A 19244-nucleotide genomic window follows, 5' to 3' on the forward strand; every position below is an offset into this window, starting at 1 on the left:
TCATTTTCCTTAAAATAGGGTAACTGCCATCCTTAAAGGGATGGTCTAGTAAAAATTTTTATTTAAAAAATAGATAGGCCACATAAAAAAAATATACTAGCATCCTCCGTTTTAAAACTTCCTATGTAAAAATTTGAGCTATTCAAGCTCAAAATTCGAAAAAGCAAGCACAGGGGCGCCGCCATTTTGTAAAATGGAGGCCCTCCTGTGCTAGCTTTTGCTTTTGCGGCACTAATGAAGGAAAAGCCAGCCAGCTGTAGTAAACAAAGTCTACCGCTGGGTGGCTTTCCCTTCATTTGTGCCGGGACTCGGAGGACGCGGACCGGAGACCAGAGCAGGAAAGCTGCAGCTGAATCTCGGTAAGTGCTATTTATTTTTTTTACAAAAAATAAGCACTAGGTGCGTTTTTTTTTCTAAGTTTTCTGGGCTGGAGGAGCCCGGAAAACTTAGAAATAAAACCGCAGCTTTAAAAATGTTGTATTTATGTTTGCGGTCGCTTTTGAAGCGACCGCAAACATAAATACAACGTTATTGTGTTGGAAAACCGCAGCGTTTTCCAACACAACCACGTGTGTTTCTGCCTGCTGTGGCTTTCACTTTGGGTCTCCGGTGCTCCCAGGGGAGCACCGGAGACCCAAAGTGAAAGCCACAGCAGGCAGAAACACACGCGGTTATGTTTACATGCCGCCTAGTGTTTCTACCTGCAGCTGATTTCCCATGAGTTGTATGAGTTGTCATGTGCAATGTCTTCCCCAGTTCACTGACGATTGTCTACACGCTTTCATGCTTCAGTTAATGGTTTTGTTATACTACGATTGGCTTCATGAAACTCATCTGACACATGTGAACACAGCACATAGAGTTACCACAGTTAGCCATGCTTCATGCTTGTTAAGAAGCACTGATTGTGATGAGTTATTACAGTCTTGAAAACATCTGTTGGATGCGTATGGTGCTTTTACACAGACACGCTTGATGCCACCGATGAATAAATCCCTCTTATGGAGAAATGAATGTCTCTGATCAGGCAAAATGCACACCCCGTCCAGAAGCAGGGACACCGCAGCAGGATTGAAGACACTTCCAGAAATAAGGAATGCTTGTTCGGGAAACTAGAATACCCTTCCGGCAAAAAGGAATCCCTTCCTGGAATAAGGGCCGGCCAGTGGGGTATGCAATGTGGCAGACATGAGAGCTAAGATGAAGGCTGCAGCGCATTCAGCATCTATCAAGGCACAGATGCTGACCAAGATCAGAACTGAACTTGCGCCAAAACCTCTGGCCAGAGATCTGTGTGTAACATCTCTAAGAATGACATTTCAGACCATGATCCCAATATTCTCTGCCACCATCTCTTCCAAACCTTTGGCTGCCTTAGGAAAATGTCACAAGGGCTGGTCTTTTGTTTAAGTCTTAAGGGTCAGGAAATGGCTTTTCAAAACAGCGGTGTGTGCTTGTGTCAGAGACTCTTTCTTCCAAAGGGGACCATATACACAATGAATGTTCAAAGTGTTTAAAGTCTTGCACCCGGCGGCAATTGATTGAGGAGCTTAGTCAGATGGGATCCTCAGGAGATCCTGAGGCTTGACTGCTTTTTGGGTGGATGACGCAGGAATGGGGCAAAGATAGGGGCATGTGTGAAACCATGAACACGAACCAGCTCCACCTCCAGGAAAACTTACAGAGGGGCAGCTATTGACAGTTTGGCCCAGTTTCACCTGTATTTTAAAGAAACGTTTATTGAAAAGAGATGCAGCAAGTCACACATACCTTGAGAGGGAATCTACTTGTAATGCTAATATCATACGAAACTCATCTACAATCTGTAGGTGTTCCTTTTCTGGACTTCCAGACTCATTCCAGAATTCTAGCTGAGTAATGATTTTCTCAGGACCTCGTGTGAGGGGAGAAGCAAACCATTTATAGGTTATGTTTCTCGGAAAAGTAAGCATTGTTTGCAAGAGAACTGAAGTGCCCTGTGCTACGTCAGTTGAACATCACAGCAGGAAGTGAGAGATGTAGTAGTCTTGCTGCTAGAGTTAGGATGTAGTCAATTCTAAAGCCTTCACTCCCAAAATCTTTTTTCCCCACTGTTGAAATGCGTGGGACTTCTTCATATTGTCTGAAAGTTTTATAATGTAGGAATATCCTTACATAAGGCGATGTTCTAATGACATGCCCTCCCAGTGACAAAGGTAACCTGTGGCCTGAGCAGCAAGGCCAGTCCTATTTTGCTAAAGCCCAACCTGCTGCTTTACATGCGTGGGAGGGAATGTTTGGGGAGTGGGCACATGCTTGTGTTCCTCAATTCTGCTCACAGTGTGCTGATAAGTGAGCCCACTTAACAGGGCCAGACAAGCTGAGGTAGCAGAAGATGAAATACAGGACACAAATAACCCCCCATACCACATCAACGCCAGCTGCTCTTCTGCTGAGTTTCCATTAGTTACAAAGTAATGTGTTGATATGCTCAAGGATGCACATGCGGCCTTGGACCAGAATGAATTCCTCATCGTGTTAGTAAGCACGTTCCTATTCTGACGGCAGAAGGTTACATGTGCACTCTGCAACTGTCAAGTGTGCCAGGAGCTGCACGTCCATATAAATAGCAGTTTCACAGGTGGGACACTCCACTTACTATAAAGAAAAGCACTGGAAGCCTCTGCAGGAAGCCGAATAATAATTCAGGAATATACCCAGCTAAGCATCAAGCAGGGGATCTTACCTGGGCATCTGATAAAAGGGCCTGTAACCCCTTTATTTTCGGGATAGTAAAGGGTATGCACGTTATGAACACTATCATGATACTTGCAGTTGTGAAGGAAGAACTTCAAGCAGGTGACTGTGATACAGGCTGTTCTCGGCTGTGTGTATGTCTGAAAGTAGCTAAGCCTTTCTGTAATTTTCAGAGATCTCAAGTTGTGACATACCAGGTAATAGAAGTACACATCCCAATGCATTCTGGTCAATGTAGGTCTTTGTTTATCATATGCAAACGAATGGATAATGGCATGCAATGCAAACACCAGGATGTATACAGTGCATGATTTGAGAGCTCTTGCTCAGCATGAGAATGCACTGATTGCCGATGCGAGATGCGAAAAGTTGATCGCTTTTCTCTTCATTACTAATGTGTGGCAGGAAAGAAAACATGCATAGATGTTTGCCATTGCCGACTTTCATCTTTCATCGATACCATATGTGCCCTTTAGTTGGGTAACAGTACCATGGTGAGCTACTTGCATTCGCTGTGAGGCAGTGAAGTTTGCTCTTTTGCATGTGACATGTCGTCAGAGTAGGCACTGTGCATGACATGGACTCAAAGCCCCTGGACATCCCATTTAGCAAGACGAGAAACTGAATCACAAAGTTGCCTCCCGTTTTATTTGAAATTGCTTATTTGATTTGCATAATGTCTCACAGTTAGACATGCAAAAAAGGTTTAGTTTTTTCTAGCACTCCAAATCTTGTATCACATCGCACGCACCGCTATGCTGCATGCCGTTGTCAAACAATCAATAGAAGCTGGTGTCCTCATCAAAGGGTTTCTTTTGTTGCATGTCTTGAAGTATCGTTGTAAAACTCAGGAAGTTTTAGAGCTCATGACACTTGGCGTTCAGATACAATGGAAGTGGGATTTTTGTCTGCATTGTGTCTCTTAACTATTTTGTTAAAAACGCACCATATCCTGATGTCCTATGATAGGTAGAGCATTGGCCTGAACCAGGGGAGCAGGCAAAATAAAACTTCCCAGGAAAATAAATATATAGATCCTTTAGCTGTAGGACCCCTGACTTAGACCCACATAAGTACTGTGCAGACCTGCCCTGTCAAGAAACCCACACGCCCCACCAGAAGAGGAAGGTGAGCCAACTTGAACTAGATGAACATTTGTGAGCACACGGTCAGGTTGTTGACCAACTCTACACAATGTTAATTACCTTTTAATCAAATTAGTTAATATCAATAGCAAAGACCTGTTATCTTTGATTCTGAGCTGACATGGATATCACCCGGCAGGATCACATGAACATGTCTGGAAATCAGTGTGGCATTCTATCAACAAAGAGTTGTGAGCTACGGGAGGCACGTAAATAATCAAGAAATGCAAAGCAAGTGATGCTAAGATCCTACAAAGCACACACGACGAGAGTTCATGAGACAAGCAAAAAGCTGTTGCTTGCGTTGGACTGCGTCTCATGGTTTACGCAGTTTAGCATCTATTAGATTTTCTGCATAATTATATCGAGTTCTGCAGTGAGTTGGGTTAGGCGTAGGCCTGTGTTCTTTGATGGATGAACCATCAGTAAATTTACCATAGCCTGACTCCGGTTATAAATGCTCTTCGTAGAGAGGAAAGCTACTGCAGTGGCAAGTGGTATTGGCGCTGATCACCAAGCCAATGCCTCCCCCACCCACACCCCATCTTACTCTGTACCTGTCATGCCATAGGGATCAAAGTAAGAATCCTGAAGAGCAGTGGCAAGCTATACTCAAATGCACTCTAGGGGGCTGGTCCATCAGATACGGGCTTGGTGCACTGCAGGTTCCCTGTGCATCCACGCCCTCACCCCACTTTATTTAGTGGCGTGGTGGTGGGGAAGAAGGTTAGAATGTAGCAAATCCTCCCCATGAGGGACCTAACACGCCCGACTTCTAACTCATACAAAAATACAAAGAGGGAACAAAGAGGTGCAGACAAGCTCCAAGGAGAATTCAACAGTGCTAACATCACTGGCATAGCTCCTTCAGGGGGGGGCCAGAGCCACAACATCATAACACAGCACATTAAAATCGATATCAACGCAGAAACAACCCACTAAAAGGGGCATTGTTAATAGCAGAATTTGGCCAGCTGCTGGTTTGTGGAAAAGTCACCTACAAAGTTGTGGTGCTTTTTGCTCCTACCACATGGCATTCTTTCTTCGATAGCTGTAAAGAGCGTTTGGGTATGTCCTCTGAGGTTGGGGTGATTTGGTCCTATCTGCAGAGGGCACTTCATGATTCTTCCAAACATGAACTGGACCTGCATGCCATGAGGATGAACTATATGAGTATGGAAACACACGGCGAGCCCACACACATGAGGGATCACACATACACACCTGATATTGCCAGGTTCTTACCAACGAAGGAGACAGATTAGCATAGAACTAGACCGATAATTACCAATGGCACATAGCAGTCCTGTTTTCCCTTCACAAGCATATTTGTTCATCCAATCAACCAGTCCTACTCACTCAATAATGTCAGAAAGAGAATACAGTGTGTACCCCTTACCTTTGTGTTGAAACAGCAAAGGCAGCCTTTGCACATAGGTACAGTGATCTTGTGTGCGACTGGATAAACAACGCAGAACCTTTACACGAATATGAAAATTGTTGGTTTGGGATCCCGTGTGTGGCTGAAGGTTACTTACTGAATATGGTATTCAACATGAATGAGCTTATACGAGTATCATTAGTTGGGTAATAATAACAAAAGTGCTGTAGGATATCAGACTTTGGCTCATCCCTCTGAATAACCAGATTGGCACTCAGAAACTGGGTAATTTGCATCTGCCTCTGGCACTCTCCCACTGACCACCCCATGCACCCTTCTTCTTATATAGACACGCGGAGCAAGGCCACCAAAAAGGGCAAAAGGGTGCCTTATAAGACCAGTTTCCTTACATTACAGCAGCTAGAAGGGAGAGCCATAAATAACATATTGTTGGGCTAAAGAAAACAGATATGACCTTTGCTGAAAAAATTGAAATGAAAGGCAGAAGCCTCACAAATTGGTCAATATAAGACATTAGCATATGCAGATCATTATTGACCTCTTAACCAATCAGAATGTTTAGAGTGCAGTAAATAACTATGGATATTAACTGCATTCTAATCATTCTGTCTTCAGAAGCAGACAGGGAAACAACAATGCAATTTCCAGACAAGATTTCTTTCAACAAGACACTTCCTCTCTAGTAGGATCTTTTTTGATTTGCTGCCGCATCACATACCACGCACAAACAAGAAGCTGAAACACTGGAAAATACTTTAACTTTCTTATGGAGAAACAACAACACCTAATGTATTCTCATGTTAAACCTGTTTCAGTTCAACCAAGTTTGCAATTAAAATGTTCAACTTATGAAGTTTGTTTTCGAAATAATACAAAATAAACCACTTTTAAATTACTAACTCATTTTGTCTATTTAATTCACCCACCCTTAAAGTAAAATATTTTATTTCACCTCCTACTGTCACTATGTGCTGATAGCTTTATAGACCTACGGAGGGGTCATTATCACTTGGGATAATTTAACACACGGTCTACTTCATGCAGCTTGTCCTTGATGCATAGCTGGAAACCAATGTTTAAAACAACCTGCTTTACATGCCATATTTGGTTAGGATATTGGAATTATACAACCTTTCAGGGTACTAAATAACACAACCATCATTTGGTGCTAAACCTTCCACGTCTGACTTCTGGTGTAGAGAAATATGTTTAGGCTAAGATCTGGCAGCAAGCACAACTACGCGCACACACGCCCTTGCAGATCTTCCTCACCAGACACACCGCGGCTCCTGCTGGAGGCCGGCACGCGCACAATCATATTTCGTCTTGCCCACCTGGCTGTAGGCTCTCCACCACCTTCAGGTGACGCTGATGGGACATCTTTGTGGCATTGCCAGCTTGCAGACTCCTGGTCGTAAGGGTGTCGAATCTGCAGAAGAGATCTGACTGGCAGAGCTGTAGCATGTCGGCCGTCAGTGGGTCACTGGGATCCTCTTGAACTGAAAACACAGGTATGAAGTCTGGGTCGTGCTTGATGTGATAGTTATCCTCCAGGTACCAGGAGTCGTACGTGAAGAGGGAGGTTTCTGCTGTGATGGCCCCTGAAAAGAGAGAGACGGTCATTCAAATTTTCATTCAGTAGACCCCTATAGAACGGTATAACGTACTTTCATCGCCATTCATTTTTACAACTGCCTTTTAAACGTGTACAAAATTATGAAAAAGGTCGACAACATTTTTTGGGGGGTGGGAAAGGGCAGATCCAGGGTTGAGGTGTAGGGAATAGGTAATACAAGGTGGGGGATTTGGGGGATAATCCCCCCAAAAAAAGTATTCAAATACCTTTTTCATAATTTTGTACTCGTTTAAAAGGCATTCGTAATAATGCCTGACGATGAAAGAACATAGAAACTATAGAATTATCCCCTACACACGAGAAGCTTTGATGAGATTACTGGGGTGCTTCTATCTAGAGAAGGAGATTAATGATGGGAGAAGTCTGCTTTCGATCCTACCACTCCCCATCGAAGGAACCGCCAAGAAGTGCGGGAATAGTGCAGCGATCACTTTTCTCACTGAGTAGATTTCTTAAGTGTTGTTTACACTTCTGAACAACACTCTTGCTAGGTGCATAAGCAGGCCCAATGGACGATCCCTCTACCATTAAACCAAGTCAGGCTTTGAAAAATGCTGTTGGGAGACCTTGCCGTCCACTCATCTACTCACTAAACTTGGCGAATCACCTTAAGGTGTGAGCACCAAATGCCTTTGTCATTAATGAGCATGGGCAGAAAAGTACACAACATTGCTAAATTCTTATCTTTGAGGGTGAAGTTGAGAATGTGTCTTGTTTTTCCTACAATTCAAACATATGTTTGCATATGGCTGTAAGCCCGTCACTTGTGAAGCTCTACATGTATAGTTATAATTAGAAAATCTGAGAATGAGTTTAGTGTTATGTACCCAGGGCCAAACAATCCTGCTTTTATGCTCAATAAGCCAACTGAATGACCTGTATATTTGGATGGAAAGGTCCACCCTGCTTTTATGTATCAAAAACCTTTTTCTGATCAGTACTATAAGATCACTGCTCTGATACTCAAGAGGTGCAAGAGAACGTTTACTACTTACAGTCTGCTCCAAGCGTGAAGAGCTGCTCAGGCGTTGCATTGCTGGGTAGGATGCTGCCGTTTCTGAAGGTGAAATCATCCCCAGGATCACTGTTCATTACCCCCAGCAGGCCATGGGTGTCATTTAGGAACTTATCAGGTAAAGTTAACGTAATGGAGAGGAAATCGCCAATTCCCCTTACTTCTACCCCAGCTCCAGATGGAAACATCACTGTCACATTCTGCCCAGAGGCTGAATACACGAAGACACCTGCAAGAGTGGGAGAGGAAAAGGTTCAGAGAGAGGCACATTAGGAAGGAAGGAAGGAAGGAAGGAAGGAAGGAAGGAAGGAAGGAAGGAAGGAAGGAAGGGAGGGAGGGAGGGAGGGAGGGAGGGAGGGAGGGAGGAAGGAAGGAAGGAAGGAAGGAAGGAAGGAAGGAAGGAAGGAAGGAAGGAAGGAAGGAAGGAAGGAAGGAAGGAAGGAAGGAAGGAAGGAAGGAAGGAAGGAAGGAAGGAAGGAAGGAAGGAAGGAAGGAAGGAAGGAAGGAAGGAAGGAAGGAAGGAAGGAAGGAAGGAAGGAAGGAAGGAAGGAAGGAAGGAAGGAAGGAAGGAAGGAAGGAAGGAAGGAAGGAAGGAAGGAAGGAAGGAAGGAAGGAAGGAAGGAATCAATCATAGTGACTAAGACTTTAGTTCTGCTTTCCACATACTCTTGGACATCGGCATATCCTCAGCATCAGGACCAAGAACTGAAACTTTAGCTGAACATAAATGGTGTAACAAGTCAAGCGAACATCATGCGTGAAAATGCTTGGACCTGCCCTTGCCCTACTCTGGAAAACATTGCCTTCCCTTCCACAGTCCCAAAGAATTCCAAAGGTTATTATTAGGATCTTAAGAAATAAGGTAAGAAGGGGAGTTTTATGGGAAGAAGTAGACCATGGACTAGGAGATCAGTAGTCAATATGGTCATTGCTGAGCCAAACGTCCTGGCAAACTATTGCCCAGTTTCCCTATTTTCCCATTATTCAAAGGTCTTTGAACCCGTGATTTCTAACCAGATCATCAAGTACATTGAGGATCATGACCTTGGAGATCCATTTTAAACTGGCTTCTAAAGGCTTGAACTCAACCGAGACTGCAAGCATGCATGACTTTGACTTTCTCTCTGATGTGCACATCTTTAAACTATACTCATCCATTTAAACCTCTGCAGCTTTCAACACGGACAACTACTTATCAATCTCCAGGACCTCGGGTTTTGCAATACTGCTCTAGTTTGGTTTGCCTCCAACCTGGAGAATAACTCTGTTAAAATCTCAATACCACACCCGTCCCTCTATTTGCAAATCCCAAGGGTTTTGTTTATGTACCTCTGCCTTTCGCTCTCTATACCTCTGCCCTAGGAAGACTCATCTTGCCTGTGGCTTTCACTATCAGCTCTTTGCTGACAACACCAAAATATCTTTCTCTTTCCTTCCTTCACCTGTCATCTCGGAATGGTTTTCCAACTGCACCACTGCAATTCATCACTGTATAGCTCTCAACTTCTTTCATCCACCTTCCATCTCCACCCCTCCTATCTCCTTGTCACTTGACCTTCTTGCTCCCTCATCCAAGGCTTGCAACCTTGGGATCCGCTCTGATTGAAAACTCCAACTGCAATAATTCATCACTGACACCACCTCTGCTGCTCGTTTCTAGCTTTATCAACATTCAGAAAATTCATCAATTTCTTGCTCTACAAAAACTCTAATCTCCACCTTTGCACTCGGAAAACCTGACTACTCCTCAGCCTTTCTCTCAACTCCTTCCTCCATCTAGAGAAAGTCCTCAAAATCGCTATACACACTCTCTGCAAACTACTCAGATCCTTCCCCACTTCCAACAGCTGATACAATGCTGGTTTGCTCTTGATGCTCGGCTGCTTTCTTTTCAAGCTAGTTTTCCTATCCACAAAGCTACCAATAGCCATGCTCATGACTGACTGTATCTATGTCTACTCGCCATCTCATTCCCTCAGCTCCTCTGCCCTCAACCTCACTCCCTGTGCCCTGCATGTGCCTCCTCTTGCTTCCTCTCGTTCTCCCTACTCACCCTGCTCCATTCGAATCTGCTGCCCATCACAATCAAAGCCCTCCCAACGGCAGATCTCTCTGAGGCTCGGCTTAAACTCCACTTACATGACAAAGTGGGAGCTCACACTGTCCTCTTCAACAGCCTAGCAACCTGACCCCACCACTGTAGCAAGTGTTGTATAACACATGTAGTAATGTAATTGTGTACATTACGACAATTCTGCTCTTTAGTTTGAAGCACTTGTCCTCCTAGGTTAATGTTACCTTATAAGTCACCTGTTTCTTATATGTTTTTGTTTGTTGTGTTTTGTTTTTTCCTTGGCCTCTGTAGCTCTTTGTTCACACTCTCATGAACCGGCTCACGACTTGTTCTCATCTTTGTGCTTTTGTACCGGCACCCTTCTGGAGAATGCTTTTGCCATCTTTAAATGTGTTATTGTAAGTCATTTCTGATCGAAATTGTCATTCTTGTTCTTCAAACTACAAAACTACAAACACAATGGGTGATTTTTACTTTCCCACGCATCCTTGCCCCTAAATACATTCTCTTGGATGACTCACACGTGTTCTAGACATATTGGAAATTGGATTAAAAAGACAGCATTTACTTGGCGACATGACTCTGATATTTCTATGTGACCTGCAGTTACACATTTGAATCCCTCCAGTGCTGACTCAGGACGATTAAGTACATGAAATAGGGTCATATTAAGGCATATTATTAAAGCACTTAGAGTGAGGATAATCCAGTGTGAAGCACTATATATCAAATTATATTAGCAGTGATTTTTCTAGCCCATAACATTCCTGAGGACAGATTGAACAAATCTCGTGTCTGGCTTGGAACCAGCGCCCATTGAAACAGCAGCAGCTTTTGACGAGTCATCCCATGTATCAGCCCTCACCAGTCTAAATATTAAGGTATGGAAATATTGTGACTCTGCCTAAAGTTTGTAGAGTGAAAAGAAGTATCTGCTATATATGCAGCAATTACAATCATCCTATCTCTGTGTTACTCATGAATTAAGGGAGGGACAACAGAGATAATTGGTTGATGTTCTCCATTCCCTAGAAGGGAAACATGCAGCTCTGGTTAAGTAACATGGACACATAAACTATGTATCATGTGTTAGAACCATGTTTGAAATTGATCCTGGAAAAACCATCATTGTTAAGGACACTCTTACTGTTAGAGACCTTAAGGTCTCAATTGGCATATCGGTTTTGGATTGAAGGAGGTTCCAATTGGTCATGCATTGCAGTTCATCAATTATTTATTTGTTCTACAGTGGTCATGTACTGTACTTGACATCAGCCTTTGAACAGCTCTGATCTTTTCCTTTTCCAATATAGCCATTTCATGGACCCAAAATATCACCAATGTGTGGCTGAAACAGGCGTAGGAGGTGCCATCTGTAATTTCCCATTGAACAGGGAATTTGATGCCTTCACATGCATGCTCTATCTTTGCACTCAGGCATTCATCATTGTAAGAGCATTGGAGGACCAGAGGTTAAAACACTTGCCTGGGCACCTAGCAGGTGCTAGAGCTGTGGGGCTAAACCTACACAGGAATGATGTCTTATAATTAATATCTAATTATCATATTCTTAATTTCTCTTCCCATTATTAATTAAAACTCTTTGTGTTATGTAAATGGTAGGTTGCTTTTTGTACAGCCCAATCCAATTATTTTTCAAGAGATGATTGTCCAAGCATTTACTTTGCATTTTGGGACTTGAGGTCCTGAATTTATATTTACAGTGGTTGTTGCTAGACAAGCATATTTTAATGGTGCGGTTCAACAATCAGTAAGCAGATCAAATGATAGTTTGGCACTTCATGGGTGTGATTGCAACTTTTCTTTGGTGCACCAGGGGGTGGTGGGAGTTTTGAGCCTTTCTGAGTTGGGTAGTTTGAAGTCAGTACTTGTAGGCAAAAACATACTTAGAGTTTATTCAAGCCCCGTCTGCACCCTGACTTCTCCCACATCAGGGTGCGAGGCTGAGAATGCAAACAACGAGGCTCACATATTTTAAGCCTAGAGTTCCAGGAAGCAAAATGCCTTTCAAATGGAAGGTCCAGAGCAACGACAAACTTCTACCAGTGTTCTGTCGACTTGTAGACACAATGGGCCTCATTACAACTGAGGCGGAATGGGTTAATGGGCTCCGCTATAGGAGGAGGACCCGTTAAACCCATTCCGCATCATTACAAGCTCCCCTCGCGGGACCCGGTAAGGAACACCTGGTCAAACCAGGCGTCCTTACCAGGTCCTGCGAGGGGAAGAGGGAGCAAACAACGAGCCGCTCGTAATCGGCCCGTTGTTTGCTCCCTCTCCCATTCCCATTCCCATTGAGCCCTATGGGGGCTCAAATGGGAATGGGGAAGATCCAGGGCCGGGTTCCTGGAGGAAGGAATTACCGGGCCCTCCGAACTCAGAATGGCCCGGTAATTCCCCATTCAGGGAACCCGGACCCAGAACCGATTTTGGCGACAGCCATAACGCCAACAGCGGCATGGCTACTGCCAAAGTCGTAATGAGGCCCAATGAGTTAGCAGAGGCATTGGAGATTGTGTGCATACACAGAACCTGCAGACCAATCGCTGGGGGCTTGGCAGCATTGAGGAGAACACAGACAAATCAGAAGTAAGTAGCACTGCTGGGCAGATGGTCTTGTAGCTTTAGAAGGTATCCCAGCTTTCGTTTTGATGTAGAGTAGTTTTTACAACAGCAGTGCTTAAATTCCCCTGGCGGGAACAAGTTCTGGACTTTCAAATGAAGAATTTGTATCGATGGTGCAGGAGTGATTATAAATACAGGGAGAGAAACAAAACCATAATCAAATACACCAAGCAACATCTAGTAAATATTAAGTCAAGTTCTGGCAGACCCAACTGTCTGGTTTATCAGTTTTACATCATTGCTAATCCATGTAAAGGTTTAGACAAGTTCCAATGGAAGTAGCTTGAAGCGAAGAAGAAGCTGGGTTGCGAGAAAACCTTTCTTAAAATGCCAGCTCTATTAATCAAGCAAGAGCAGTACTAATGCAAGTTAGGAGTAGATTTAGCAACCTGCCGTGAAGCAAGGTATAACCTACAGGCTGTGAAGAAGATGTTTACTGTTGAATCTCAGAATCAAGGGGTGGGGAAAGTAATCTAGCATTATGAGAGATGAACAGTCAGAGAAAATTTGAGATTTTCTCCTGTGTTTTCAAGCACCTATCAAGATGTTGAACCTTCAGGTTGCTGTGCTTATGATTTTATCCCCATTCCCTTGTCCCTTGGGGCTTACAGCTGTAGAGGAACAGTTCCCACCCACTCACCGCTGTCACATTGCAACAGCCGAAGAAAAGACATAATTGGGACCCCATGCATCGTTCCGATACCACATAGAGTGTATGAGAGAAGTTATGCACTCAGATAGCCATACAGAATGTAACCTCCCGCTGAAAGTGTGGAAGGATTTCGCATGGAAGGATGTTGCATTCCAGGGTGTCAGAATGCATTGATGGAAATCGTGGACGGATGTTAAAATGAAATCTGATGAGGACAAAGAGATTTAACAAAGATGATAGATGGACCCATGTTGAAACAATATGAAAATATTGAGTGAACATGTAACTGGAGCATTAAGAGTAACATGAACCTAAAGCTAAAGTAATCATGGATCTAAAAAAAAAACAAAGTAGCTTAATGACCAATAACTGTGAATATGCAGTAACGCAAGGTAGAAAGATAACGTATAGAAGCTTGCTATAGAGGAATATATAACGTGGCAAGGACGGCCATAGTGGGAAAATGGACGCTGGCTCATGTTGAAATTAACCAAGCTACCTCAGAGATAGGCTGAGGCTGCGAGAATCAAGAGACACAGTAAAACAGTTTTGTGCGCAGAGCTGACATTGAGTCAAGGTTAGCCCAAAGAAAAAATTCTATTTTTTAAAGGATAAGCACAGAGCACAAAGGGGTACATAGATGAGCACTGAAGGTGGGACATTCTTTTTAGATAGAAAATGATGAAAACATCTATGAGAGCCAAACTGCTGGTCAATTAAAAGTGTATAAAGTTCATATGAGATAGAGTGAGCAAGTCTCTAGAGGCCAAGAGGAGCAACAGCACCCTGCATAATTAAATTAAATAGTAGTAAATGAAAGGCTGAAATGAACACATTTGTGGTATTTTCACAGGTGACTCAGAAGTGAGAAAAAAAGGCTATTAGAGCCTTAAGCGAAGATAGTGGTGTGCTCACACTCCCTTGAATGCACCAGGACAGTGAGCAGCAACAAGGTCAACTACAAAATAACAACTTTGGCTGATAGCCTACTGATGACAGATGATGGGCTAATTGGGAAAATGTGGAGTAGTTTGATGGGATTCAAACACCTAGGTTTCGCTTCACGTACATGCTGCTAAATAGCCAACAGCTCAAGGTTGTGATAGCAGGCCAACCAATCAGTGTTGTTGGGGGGCAACTTAACATACAATGTTGCAGGAACCAATCCACTGTTGTTATGTCCATTATAATACATATCATATGTGTTTAGAGGTAGTTTGAGGCGTGCCCTACAGATAAGGGGTAGCCAATGATGCTCTGATCCATATATGTTCTATAAATAGATATGTTCCCTTCACCAATCCCTACCCTTGATAGGTTTTGTATTTTGCCACGTAGAATGACATCATAGATTACGCATATTGGGGTATAAGATCTCCATGTAATCAAGCTGGTGTGAGTGCGCAAGCATCAGTTTGATGTCTGCCAATTGACCCTGCTTTATTGAATTGATAATAAAGTAGTACTTTACCATATTCCTTAGGTTTGTCAGATTATTCGGTTTCTGACCGTAATTGTAATTCTATCTAGCACAAAAGACGCTTGAAGATGCTACAGCACACAGTTACAATGCTGTAGGCTTTAACTTCCCGAACCTCAGTGTTCAGCTTGGGAAGAAACATTTAAGCAACATTGTTCCCTGGGAAGATATTCTCCAGACAGAGAGATGATGTTGCTGATTCTCAGTGAAGCAAAGTATTCTACAAGCTTACCCAGTGTGTTCCCAGTCAGTAAAACTCACATTGAAAAAAAGAGTTCAGCACATCCCAGGCATCACGGGGAGAACCGGGGGAGAAAGAGCAAAACCAACTGACTGCCGACCCCATTATAGACATGGCCCCCATCGCCTTGAGCCCAAAAACAGTGTGAGATGTCCACAAGAAAGTCAGCCAATTACAGTAATTGCTGAAGTACTAGATAGAGCTGTACAACCTCAACAGAAGGCCCACCTAGGGGGAGCATGGGGTATACTTTAAAATCACCCAGCTTAAGTCAGGGATTGTATTAGCTAATGGCCAATGTTTGGATAATACCGGAGACTGGAGATTTGAAAGTGGTAGAAAAAGCAGATGCTGGAGAGATGGAGGAGGATGGAGAGGTGACACTGTCCCTAATGTGCACACCAGATAATTAGTGAGCCTTTTCTGACACTAAAAATCTAATCAGCTGTTAAAAAACAATGTTATTAAAAGTTCATGAGACATAAAAACGTTTTGTATTTTTCAATCAACACAAGATAATGTATACAAAATGTATGAATATATGAGCAACCCAGTGTATATTCACAACTGCCATTTCCATTCTAAGCGGTATGTCGGATTTGTCAAACTTCTCTAATATAAAATATGTTGTTCCTAGATCATCTTCTGCCAATTGCAACAACAACAAATTCACATCTACCTGATTTCCAACATTTCTAAGCATCTTTTTAAGAATTTGTCTTGCAGTAGTTGTCCTTCAATTTATTTAGCTGCTTTCGAGCTCTTAAAGAGGAAATGACATCAGAGAATTCGAGAAAGTGCAGTCTGCTTATCCATTACAACAGCAAATGGGCAAAGTAAAAGGTTGCATGTGTGTGTGTTTTTACTTTATATCAAAATGTTTACTTACCTACTAATTATGTCCCATTAACAGCAGAGTTAACAGCACTAGTAGTGTTGCCATTAATAATGGCATTACTATTAAAATTAGTACCACAACCAACAGTAGTGTCATTACAACCAATAGCAATACTGATACTAACAGCAGCAATAATTATAGTGACAATAGTAATACTACAAGTACTGCCTGTAGTAGTACTACCAGTCGTAGTATCAAAACAGTAGAAGTAATAGTAGTAGAAGTAGCAGTTGTAGTAGTAGTATTAGTGATGATGCCAGTAGCATTCATAGTAATAGAACTCACAGGATTGCTTGTACTGGTGGTATTATTGCTACTTCTAATGCTGTTAGTAGTACTACCACTACAACATCAACCGGTAGGAATAATAATAGGTGTATTAGTGGTAGTATTAGCTTTTATACTATTACCAACAGTAGCAGTGTTACTATCAGCAGTGGTGGTAGCACTACTACTAGTACTACTAGTTCTACTAGCAGTATAACCACTAGTGTTAGTACTTCTACCAATACTACTAGTAGTACTGACAGTAGCAGTAGTAATAGTGTGGTTATTGTCACTACCAGCAGTACCAGTATCACTACTAGGAATATAAGTAACATCAGGATTAATTATTCGAACAGCATCAAAAGTAGCACTGCTACTACCAGGAGGACTGGAAGGAGTGCTATTTAGGAATGCTATTACAACTACCACTGATAGTAGGTATGTTCCTAGTTGTAGTAGTACTTTTACTTATAGTAATACTGTTGAAATAGTACTGGATAAGGGTATGTCTCCTACTGCTAGTAGTTCAGTTTTACTTAAATATATTAGTAGTAATAGTGATAATACTGGAATAGATGTTATTACTGGGCTGCAGTAATAATTACATCACACTATTTAGTTTCTCAGATTTCTTCTGCTGCTAATCATCTACTTACACAGTGTTTTAGCCCTATTTCTTCTCCTTCTATTCAGCTATCTTTTTCCCTGGTGGAGATTTTGAACTCTTATTTTATTGAAAAATGATTCGCAGTAAATGGTCTAACGTATATTTGTGATTTTCCTCTGTTCTTTCTTGAATGGTTAGAGTGTGGAATTATTTCTCTTCTGATTCACATTCAGAATGTTCTTGTTTTTTCTCTTGTATGAAATGTACCTCATACTTGACAATACAATTTCTTGATAGCCTATCAAATTCATTCCAGAAATCTCTTTCATGGCTTCCCTTGATACATTCTTTATGTAAGCAAGGTTCTTTTTGCAGTTATCTAAAAAGTGGTCAAATGCTTCCTCGGGTAAAGAAATCAAGTCTCGTCCCATTGGAAAAAAGCAGCTATCACTCCATCACCACTTTTGCATTTCTTAGAAAAATTTGAGAATAAGCGCAGGAGATCAAATGGACTGTTACCTCTAACTGCCTGGTTTGCTTTAGGACCATCTGTCTGGACTGCATCTCTGGTATATCACTGACACATCTACCCTGCTGGTGGCAAGTGAAGCTTTGCATATACTGAGCACCAGTTGTTTCTACTTACTCGTGCTTCTGGATCTCTCAGCACTTTTTGATATGGTTGACCCAGAGGTTCTCTTAAACATCCTATCCCTCTTACTGGGCTTCGCTGGCAACAGAGACGCCATTTGGGTTTCACCAGGGGTAGCAGCTGCTACCCCTGCCCCCCCCCATGTTGCCCGTAGACCTGTCCTTGTGACCCGTGGGCCACGGGACAAAGAGGCAGTGCCAAGAGCAGATATCTGTGTTACAACTGAGAAGGGCAGTGGTAAATGCAGCTAAATGTGCAACAGCTTTTTTCACCTGCAATCTAGACTGTGTTCGCTGGAGAAATAACAGACATGCAGGAAAGCCCATGAAGCCGCCATCACTAACACTAACAGGTTGTCAGTCCATTGGTGAAGAATAACTGAATGGTTGGGTTCAGAGGTGGGGCTGTCTGTGCAGCTCATAGCCAGTACTGTAGCAACAGGAAGGGTATGGAGGCTAGGTCTAGCTAGCTGGGAATGGGTACGAGCAGTCTGCAGTACTCAGTGACAGCACAGCATGAACGCCAATCTCATCAGTGTTTCTTGTTGCCTGCTTTGCACATCGAGTGAGCCACTGGGCCTGTAATGAGAGGGGTGTGCCCCCAATCCTGCATGGGCACTGTTTCACCTGACCCAGATCTGCCAGACCAGCTTCACATGCACCCTGTAGATTGATGCAAGATAAGATAATTAATTTACATGAAGGTGCCCTCTGCCTTTGAAGTAAACCATCTGTTGCTTCCTCAAGCAAAACCAAATATATATTTGGAAGGATAGCTCAGGGGCAACGCACTTGCTTTGGGAAAAAAGAGGATGCAGTGCAACATGGGTTCAGTAAGTTCCTGTTCCAATGCTTAGAAGCTGGTATTAAGCAACATATAAAGGAACAAATAAAATATTAAAATGGGACTTTTCTTTGGGTTATATCATGGAGCAGCTGCTGGTGCGCCTGTTGAAATTTTAAAATAAAAAAAACTGCAATTACTGTGACCTGCAACCCATCCTTCCCCTCTATCTCTCATCGAACAAAGAAAACAGTGGGTTTTTACCAAGTAAGCTAAACAGAAAGGTGATGGCTGGAAGGTTTTGAATCATTCATAACCACTGGCACAGCTCTGGTTTTGAGGTGTGTGCTTGAGGCTCAATGTTATGGAGGCTGGTACTGGGGCCTTAAGATGGGTTCCATGTGTTAAAATCCCTGCAAAAATATCACCATAGAAAAAAACCGCCATATTTTTGCAGCAATATTAAGGCATGGAACTTGCGGGGGAAACCGCTGCATTATTTTTAAAGGAGCGGGGGGGGCAACCCCCACTCCCAAAACCCCCAAACATGATCCCCCCAAAAAATATCGTCTCTGGCCAATCCCGACGACCATATATATGGCGATTTATTTGGTGGGGATAATATGTAGTGATACCTTAAGATGTTGTACTAGTGACTTACAGATGTTGGGAGAGATTGTTTGAGAAGTAATGCGTTGTAAGAAAATTGAAATGCATTGAATGCAGATATAAGATGTTGCAGGAGGGTAATCAAGACTCACACTTTTGGGGAGTTGAAGGAGGCTACTGTATACTTAAGTTGTTAGTCTGCATGAGGTTGATGGTGTTGGAGAATTCTGGTGACTTAAGTTGCTGGTGGGAGACACTGTGTAAACATAAAGGTGATGGAGCAAAGCATTGAAGGCGTAAGGTGTTGGAGGGTGGGGGAGGGTGCCAGGCATTTAAATCGGTTGAAGGAGGGCCCTTAACACCTCGCAGTGGATGTTGGGTTGCCTTTGGTGAAAATGATT

The 19244-nt window shown here is 42.8% G+C and overlaps 1 protein-coding gene across 2 annotated transcripts in view; it reads right to left on the reverse strand.

Annotated features, from left to right (window-relative positions):
- Positions 1–19244, reverse strand: part of LOC138492163 (uncharacterized) — a 1449912-nt gene that overhangs the window by 848792 nt on the left and 581876 nt on the right. For both annotated transcript variants that reach the window (XM_069619172.1, XM_069619173.1), the window contains exons 11-12: positions 7915–8163; positions 6618–6884 (exon numbers count right to left, since the gene is read on the reverse strand). In XM_069619172.1, the coding sequence (XP_069475273.1) occupies positions 6618–6884; positions 7915–8163 (516 nt within the window). The remainder of the gene's footprint in view (positions 1–6617; positions 6885–7914; positions 8164–19244) is intronic.

The sequence above is a fragment of the Ambystoma mexicanum genome, chromosome 10 (genome assembly GCF_040938575.1).
Source record: "Ambystoma mexicanum isolate Mex_15411 chromosome 10, UKY_AmexF1_1, whole genome shotgun sequence".
Taxonomy (NCBI): Eukaryota; Metazoa; Chordata; class Amphibia; order Caudata; family Ambystomatidae; genus Ambystoma; species Ambystoma mexicanum.